This window comes from Linderina pennispora, assembly GCF_002104995.1.
Source record: "Linderina pennispora strain ATCC 12442 chromosome Unknown DL89scaffold_203, whole genome shotgun sequence".
NCBI classification, from domain to species: Eukaryota; Fungi; Kickxellomycota; class Kickxellomycetes; order Kickxellales; family Kickxellaceae; genus Linderina; species Linderina pennispora.
Genome location: NW_024468451.1, coordinates 4,647 through 13,247, shown reverse-complemented (window position 1 = coordinate 13,247; position 8,601 = coordinate 4,647). Strand labels below are relative to the sequence as shown.

The following is an 8,601-nucleotide window of genomic DNA, read 5'->3' as shown; positions in this document are numbered from 1 at the left end:
TGCCCCCGGCGAGCCCGCAATTTGGATGAGAAAGTTGGAGGTGTGCTTAAATTAATTGCACTGATGACCCACACACTGTGTGACTTTAATTTCTGCGCCCAACCTTTGTCCTCGGCTCGCTTGTTGCTGTCTTGACACCCTCTATTTCTGGCATTCAACCCTTTCAAGCCTCACGCTGCGAGCGCTGAATATCGCACCATGGCGTGCAGGGATTGAGCATATATGCGCGAAGAAAAAGTCGCCTGCAGCACCATGTACTTGACCATACTGCATATACCAAGCGGAAATTGAGATGCACAGATATACAAGCATGATCCTGGGAATCTCAGGAGCGCATAAATTCATTACACGTTCGCCATACATGCATATGATACGTGTGCGCACCACCGCCACATGGACACTGTGATCTGATCGCTCTGCAGTGATTACGCTTGTCCGGAATCAGCGGCCCACTCGGGTTCGGGGCTCTTGGCTTTTTTGTCAGCACACTAGCGGAGAAAACCTGCCATAGATGCCGCTGCAGCGATTCTCACTCCTTTTTTTGTTTTTATCAGTTCTATCCCCTACACCTCCCCTTGTCTTTGTTCTTCAGCCATGAGCCGCCAAGGTCTATCGATTCCGGGCAAAACCCCCCAGGACGTCAACATGGAGGACGAGGCCGATGATCTGTCCATACTCCTGTCACGCAGCGCGCCAAAGATCGAGCGCCACAAGACCGTCGTCCCGATCCACAAGGACGACGTGGCCTTCTCGGACTTTGACCGCGCCATCATTATTGCCATCGACGAAGGCTCCAACTCAGACATTGTCGTTGACTGGGCTGCGGACCGTCTGCTGCGCCGGAGAAAAGACCTGGTAAGAACCACCTAAATTCTGTCGTTGAATTTGTCGAATTTCTAAAGCCTGCTTTGCTCACTCAACCCCTCGCTTCGTCTTTCTTTTGTAGTCGTCTTGGTGAACGTGCAGCCCGAGTCAAAATCGTGGAAGTCTCAAAACATCGGGGGTTCGCTCGCCCGGCCATTCAACCGCCTGTCCAAGCCTGTCCAGCCCGAGACCATTACCATTGACAACGAGGCGAAGGAGCGGTGCCGGGAGATCCTGTCGCCCTATGCCGAGAGGCTACAAAAGGACGGCTTTGTCGTCAAGGGCATCTGTCTCATTGGCAACCCAAAGGAGGTCCTGGTGGCAAGCTCCAATATCAAGAAGCCCACCATGATCGTCATGGGCACCCACGGCCGCGGCTCCGTCAAGAAGTTCCTGATGGGCAGTGTTGCAGAGTATGTCCTGCACCACAGCACTATACCGGTGGTTGTCGTGCCGAATGGCGCCAAGAGACCGACTGAGAGCTCTGACTAAGCCATTCGCTTGTTGTTCTTTTACCTTCCGTTGAAAAGTTTATCTGCCCTTAGTCCTTTAGACGCGTACCCCTGATGCCCCCGTCACGGAATGACTGTCCACGAGGCTGCCGAAAGGGGGAGTGGGAATACCAATATGCGGCCATGCATCCAAAGCCTCCCCACACAGTCGCTAGCAGAATGCGAGTAACTCGATGGGCTTTCGTTTGTTGACACATTGGTGGTCCAACTCTTTCCTCAGGCGAGTGGGATGGAGCAATTCTAGATTTTCTGGCCAAAACAACAACCACCAGTGCCTTGGTGTGGCGCTGCACGGGCAGCATGCTCAGGGCGCAGTAGTAAACATGCAGAAGCGTGGTTCGGCAAACAATCCTCCACATAATGCCTACTGTCCCACCTGGGCCATCGAAGTTTTGTTTTTGCGGTCCCGCTCTAAGAAACGCAGTCCCCATCCTGACGTCCACTTCGCCCACTGCTGTTTGTTTCAGGCCACCTCCCTGCCTCCAAAAAAACATTCATATACGAGCCATTCTGGCAGTTTGCTACTGATATCCGGCACCTATTTCATTTCATCCTTTGCACCTGGCTCCGTTGCCTCTCTGTTCTCTCCAATAAACATACCCCCACGGCTCTACATTTACACGCACATTTCTACGAGAATACTGTAAAATGAACCGCCTTACTCTTGTTCTCGCTGCCCTCATCTCAACAGCCTACGCCGAATTCGATGCAAACATTCTCGCCCAGCTGCCTGTCCCACCCAAGCCGCCTGTTGCCCCCACCCAGGCACCGGCGCCCATCGACCCAAACAACCGCGCACTCAGCCGGCACCCCGCCAGCAGGAGACCGTGCCTGACGCCGCTTCAATCCCCGCTGGCCTCGAATCGCTGGTACCCGGCTTCACCAGGAACACCGCCCCCGCCGTCCAGATCACCGTCGATACCGCTGAGCTTGTGGCTCCGACGCCCACCGCTCAGGAGAAGGAGTCGCCCAAAATCTCGATTGACCCCGCCACCCATGCTGTCACTGCTGCATCGCGCCCCACCACCGATGCTCCGAAAGCCACCCAGGCAGCAAGCTCGAACAAGAGCAAGAGCGCCGGATCCCATGCATCTGCTGATGCTAGTCAGGACAGCCGAGGCGGTGATGAAGACTCGCTTGATCAGTCGAAGCTGAAGAGCATGTCAGGAAATGGTGCAGGCAAGGCTGTTCCGGCTGCCATGGTGGCTGCCGCTGTGGTTGTTGCGGCCGGATTCTTCTGAGTGAAAACAGTTATCTATTGTGTTCTTCACAATATTGGGGTGGCCAAGCCAGGTATTTGTTTCGTCTACACTGTTTAATTCAAAAGTACCATGAACAAGTAAAAAATGTCTATGTCGTTATTCAGGCTGTGTGGCAATCATTAATAGGTGTATTTGTTGTATTTACATGAGTGTTAATGAAGATATGTACAGGTATTGCGGGTCCACGACGCTACTCACCAGACAGGCGCTGTGCATGTTTGCCAAATGCTACTTTGGTGATATAGTGTAGAGCGTGTGACTGGACACCTTGGCAGCGTCTGCACTCGAGCACACAATCGCACATTCGACATGTCAGACAGCATCCTGTCAGGCAGTAGCGACATGGACACCGACAAAGATTGCAGGGCAGCTGTTGATAGATGCAAGGAAGGAGATGGTTTGAACAAGAGTGTGGTTTGTGTCTTGAGGGATGAGATGGAGGGCGAAAATAGCGCCAGACACCGACCCTTTTATATCGTCTGGGCAGGCTTTCTCTTGGTGGGCTGCCCAGCAGGCCGAATAGAACGCGAAAATCATGAAACACGTTGCCCCCTTTTCAGCGCTTCGCCGGGCTCCCACACTGCTGCACCTGCAGCGGCCGTCATTGGCTGGCGGGGGCGCTGCGCATGCCAAATTTGCTTTTTCCTTGGGACGCCGTTGCTGCCATATAATGTGTAGCTGCGGTGGTGGGTGATGGAGCTGCATGCAAGCCATGCATCACTGTTCGGAGTGCCAATCTGCCACTGACCAGCACTCCCCACCGCTTGCCTGATGCGCATTAGGCGTTACCAAAAAAAGTGCATTATTGCTATTTAGCCCGGTGGCCGGGGTCGTTTTGCAAGAACAGCCTCTTTCTGCGTCGGACTAGCTCAGAACAAGTGCGTGGTCCAGAACTTTTATGGCTATTTTCACCACGACCTGGACTGCTGACACTTGGGTAGAGTTGGCAGGAGTATACGCACATGGGCATCTGGCCCCCTGTGTCATTTCTGCTGGAGACAACAGTGTAGCACCGACGACACCAGGTAGCTGTGGCCCACTGGCAGCTTTCTTCTGAGCAAGCCGCCCAGCATCCTCCACGTGAATAGAGGTTTTGTGCAGCACAATATAAGGTGCCTATGTCAAGCATAGTGGAGATGCAAGGTGTCGTGATAAGCATCAGCCCATTGTCTGCCGCCGATTCCACAGAGGCTTTGGAAAGATAAGCCAGCTGGCGAACATGACAAACACGTCGACTCGCTTGGCTGCACCACCACACACCCTTGCTTCTAAGAATGCTCTATGCTACCTGCTGTGCATCAACAGTCATCTAGAAGACAGCATAAATACTGAGAGAGAATATCAGCAATCAACACCAACATCTTGTCTTTCATTTTATTAGTGCTCCATTTTTTGAGAACTCGGCAAGCTGATTGGGAAGATGGCCGAGCGGTCTAAGGCGCTGCGTTCAGGTCGCAGTCAGTATCACTGGCGTGGGTTCGAATCCCACTCTTCTCAGCTTTTTGCACTCCCTTTTTGGCAACCTGCGACCAGCAGGATCGCCCAACCCAACATCGCTATGCTGAATCCACCCCTAGAGCAGAGTCCTTGGTATCTTGTATGTGGGTTGCTTTTTTTACTGCAATGCCTTGAGTGGCAGCTGATCCCAGTGGACCAGCGCAGTAGTCGCCTTTGCTTTCCCCTTCACAGAATTAATTGCGTCCTCTACGCACCGGCAGCTCTTTGCTCAACCTTTGTTCATAGTGCTCGCCTCAGAAATGGGCAAGAGAGCACAGCACACATGTTTAAGGCCACTAGTAGAGTCTAAAGTAGCGGCTAATCTCTGAGTACTCGCATACAACAACATCCGACTGTATCCGTTCTATATTGCTCCGGATTACATCGGCATGCTCAGTATTCACGGCAAGTTGCTGGAGTGCCGGAAGAGAGAGAAGCAATCTAGATATGGCTGCTTCATCGAAGTGGCTTGTGGCACGCATGCCGAAAACCTGTAAGCTCTTGTTCGTTGTCCGGATGTCGCTCGAGGTTTGTAGATCGTCCAGCCGGATAGCGCTATGACCAGTTGGTGGAATAGCATCGCAAGTATCCTCCGACATGTAGCTCTCTCTCCAGTAGTAGGAATCCCTATCATCTGGGTCCATTGTCGTGCATGAAATTCGGAGGTATTTCAGTAGGACCAACTGTCCCAGCAGCTGTTTGATGAGTGCCACTGGCGCGATGTCTGTGTCCAACGAAAGACATACGAGGCTATGCCAGCAAAGGCGTGTTGGAAAGGGCACCATGGTCTGAAGTAGAGCTCTCCGAACCGAGGAGTCAGCTAGATAGAACCGGGTGACAAAGTGTGCAGGATCATTCACCTTGCTACCCCCACCAGGTAAAATAGTCTTTAGGTGAAGGCAGCTAATGTTGCGAATAATGCCAGTGTCGATTTGGGCGAGTTTACGGTAGTTCTCGTTGATCTGCAGCAGCCTCAGCGGCGCGTTTTGGAATGAGGAGTATGCATCCCGATACACACCGGTGGATTGGCTAACCAGCAGCTTTGAGAGTTTTGGAAATGTGCGCAAGAGATGGGCAGGAAGGGCCAGGGTTTGCTGCTGAGAATCAGACCCGCTCTTAAAGTGGAGCTGGAGTTCAGTGAGTCGGCTGAGAGGGCCCGTCCAAGCAAAGCCATGTTTAAAGATTCCCACCGGCACCTCGTTCTCTATATTAAGCAGTCTCAGCTTCCGAAGATTCAAACACTCAAAGTATACCTCAGGTGCAAGAACCCGGAAGCAGCTCTCGTCAAGCTCAAGCGAAGCCAGCATAAGAGTTGCTGGCGCGTGGAATGTCAAAGTCGTTGGCTGGAAACACTGGAGAGAGGAAAGGCGGCGAGCAAATCTCGAGAGCAGCGTCTGGTAGTGTGGTGATATGGTATAGTTGAATGGTTCGGATGTAGTAGGAGAGGGAGGGGCTCCCAGAGTATCATCGGTGTGCGGGGGAATAGCTGCATGTAGCCCAATTGCTTTCAGGGTTTGGTAGCTGTGCCGAATGAAATCGAAAAAGGCATTGGCATCTTTCTGCATGTCCAAAGTGTGACAGTCTGTTCCCGACCTTAAAATGCCTTTGCCATAGAATTGGATCGTGTCCAGCCTATCCCAGGGTGGTGATGTGAGACCAAGGGCACCAAGTGCGGTTGTGAGTCGGAGGGGCCCGGTGTAGTCGTCGCTCATGATGACACGCAGAATGGTTGGCAAGTGTGGGTTTTGCTGACAGAGGAGCGATGTGATGTTGGAAACCCACACTACCTGCCCGACATCCTTGCTGCGCTGCTCAGGATGGGTGTGTATAATCGTTCGCTGGACAAAAACAAACCGATAGGCATGTGGTGGCATACAAAACTTCCAGTGGCGGCAGACGGTGGCGATGCGCATTGCCTCCCAGTAATCAGCGAGGACAGCATGCTCGTGGGCTATGTCCTGGCACAAGAAAGCTATTATTCTGGTAAGAATGTTGGCAGGCAGCTCGTTAAGGGTGTGAGTAGGCATCTTTGGGAGGGATTGGAGCGGAGGAGGATTGGATGATTCCAGTGTACGCCATGGCGACCACTTGGGTTTTTATACTTGTTCTGTAGCGCTGGATGAGGGCTGTGTTGTCCCCTGGGTATTGCAGCGACACATGTCTTCCTTACTGAGACACGTATCTGGATGAAACAAAAATGCACAGAAGGTCCTGGAGACGTAACGTCTAACCCTATGGCCATCGAGAAAACAGTGCCGTGGGAGCCAGCTTTTATCCCGTCATGCACGTGTGCAGCACCGAGTCGAGCCATGTGGGTCTTTGTAGGCTAGAAAGGATTGTGAACGTGCTGCAGTACCTGCTGTGTTCATGGCTGGGCAATAGAATGGGAATCAGATTTGATCCAATTATCCTTATTTGGCTTTTTGGTGAAGGAAAGGCTTAAGGTATCCTGTCTCTGCCACCTGGACAGCCATAGATGCGTGTCATTTTTATGTGAAAATCAGCAGAGTTAAGTAGTGCACTGGTGCTCTTGCAGTCAACACGGGCTCCGCTGGCTACATCTACTTGTAACAATCGTACGTCACTCCGACATTCATGTCTGAGCTATGTGGCCATCGGCTTTCAGGTACCGACTGTGCTCTGTCTATAGACACATACCACCACGGCACCACCTGTTGGTGGTATTGCAAAGTATAGAACTACTACAAATGGAGTCTATCAAAATGGCCCGTCTCTGTACTGCGACAGCTAGAAAATCGGCGCTCAACACAGCAACCAGGTTTGACAATCTTCTTGGAATCAAAATAGTTAGGTCCCAAAGTGAAACACCACTCGGCAGGGACATCCTCCGCAGCCATTCCACCGCTCGCGTCGATTATAAAAGACCGGGGGCTGTCGCTTACTCTCACAGATTTGTTCATTATTTTTTGTTGCAACTTCGTTTTCCTATAGCCTTGCCATGGTTTCAACTTACCTCCCGGCCCACGTTGATCGCAGTGCCATCCATCCTTGCATTGTTGACATGAGGGTGCCATTCATCGATATTGACAGCGAGAAACAGGCCGTCCAACAGCAGCGAGCGCACAAATCACCGTTCATCGTGCTAGAGAAAGATTACTTCACAGTCTACAAATGTCAATGGTGGCCCATTAAAGTGTAACTATATCTCCCGGAACTATATCACAATGATGATGCGGTACTACCCTGAGCGCCCTGGTATGTGGTGTTGTTTTCAGGTGCGTAATGGTCTGACTTTCAATCCCGAGCCACCAGCTATCTACTTTATTCACGAAAAGTCCAGCGATATTCTGATCGAGGACCCATCCAGAATGCAACACGGTCTTGATATATTACAACGAGAAGGACATTGCGAGGTTTGCAGCGACAACAAGGGCTGCAGATGGCTGCTGCAACCATTTCTTTGTTGTGTATGAGGATGGAGTCGAGCAGTGCTTCGATGCCAATAATCCACAGAGCAGCTACACTTTCCAACGCACCCTCAAATTCGCGTTCTTACCGGCAGTGAGGAAGGGCGTTGACGCGATTGAAAGGTTCAAGGATGAAGACAGACTGTTTGAGGAACGCCAGATATTCAAGCGCCTGCCAGACGGAGGATTCAAGCTAAGGGACATTAATGGCGCCGAGGTTCATGATGGCGAGGAGTTTTCATTGGTTGTCAAATTCGATGACGATGACGAACGCGAGTTTGATACATATGCTCTCGAGATATACGAAGGCGAACTCATGGCTGGGCCAATCCTTGACACTCTATTCACCTGCGAGACAATCGAAGGCATTATGTACCTGAATTACAATGGGCAGTATCTACACTGCCCTGATGATAAAGATGGTAGCATAGTTGTCTCCCCAGAGCTGCCCGAACGATCCGACCGTCTTCAAATCAATTATGACGGCGCGGACATCCTCCTGACCAGGTGGGACACATCGGATTTTGCTATCTATGAATGGGTTAAGGCATCGGTAGGATGCATTGCACTCCATGGTAATTGGTATGAACAGCGCCTTTATGGTGCAGTGCGACTTCAGCTCATCAAGGTATAAATAAAACGTATCTTCTACTCAGCTGAGCTCTAAGAAAGTGAGGAAGATTACATGACAGACGTCGTTTACAGCGTAAGCCCCCTGAGGAAATCTCTACGCACACCAACAAACCAACACATTCAAGGTGTTCCTTATAACGATGAGTCAAAACAGCAGAAGTGAGTGTGGCAATCCGAAAAAGTAGCAACACCATTAAAGCCTGGAGAATAATAACGCAGCTTACATATCCAATGCCTGGAATGTGAATGCCTCAATATCAATGTCGCACTTTTGTGCCATCGCTGAAGTGGTATGTTAATATTAGTGTTTCTTATTCAGGAATCATGAAATACTGTTCTACACCTTGATAACGCTCTTACCGAAGTTCTTGCCGTCAAACAGATTCAGAACTTCCTGAGGAGCGT

At 51.1% G+C, this 8,601-nt stretch overlaps 3 protein-coding genes and 1 non-coding gene across 4 annotated transcripts; 3 read left to right on the top strand and 1 right to left on the bottom strand.

Moving 5' to 3' along the window:
• Positions 1 to 1,050: 1,050 nt before the first annotated feature.
• On the top strand, positions 1,051 to 1,314 carry DL89DRAFT_205593 (adenine nucleotide alpha hydrolases-like protein; the record flags this gene model as incomplete). Its single annotated transcript, XM_040884069.1, has 1 exon — positions 1,051 to 1,314. A coding segment is annotated over one exon (264 nt), but the record flags the coding sequence as incomplete, so codon positions are not given.
• Positions 1,315 to 4,052: 2,738 nt separating this feature from the next.
• DL89DRAFT_t233 lies at positions 4,053 to 4,135 on the top strand. The gene has a single exon. It is a non-coding gene; the product is annotated as a tRNA-Leu (tRNA).
• A 272-nt stretch (positions 4,136 to 4,407) lies between these two features.
• Positions 4,408 to 6,167, bottom strand: DL89DRAFT_273380 (uncharacterized protein). Its single transcript, XM_040889062.1, has one exon. It carries the CDS (start codon positions 6,160 to 6,162, stop codon positions 4,432 to 4,434), a length of 1,731 nt encoding a protein of 576 aa, XP_040738944.1. The 5' UTR covers positions 6,163 to 6,167; the 3' UTR covers positions 4,408 to 4,431.
• A 654-nt stretch (positions 6,168 to 6,821) lies between these two features.
• On the top strand, positions 6,822 to 8,213 carry DL89DRAFT_273379 (uncharacterized protein). The gene is made up of 3 exons (XM_040889061.1): positions 6,822 to 7,235; positions 7,261 to 7,430; positions 7,453 to 8,213. Exons 1-3 carry the CDS (start codon positions 7,095 to 7,097, stop codon positions 8,195 to 8,197), a joined length of 1,056 nt encoding a protein of 351 aa, XP_040738943.1. The 5' UTR covers positions 6,822 to 7,094; the 3' UTR covers positions 8,198 to 8,213.
• Positions 8,214 to 8,601: the final 388 nt, after the last annotated feature.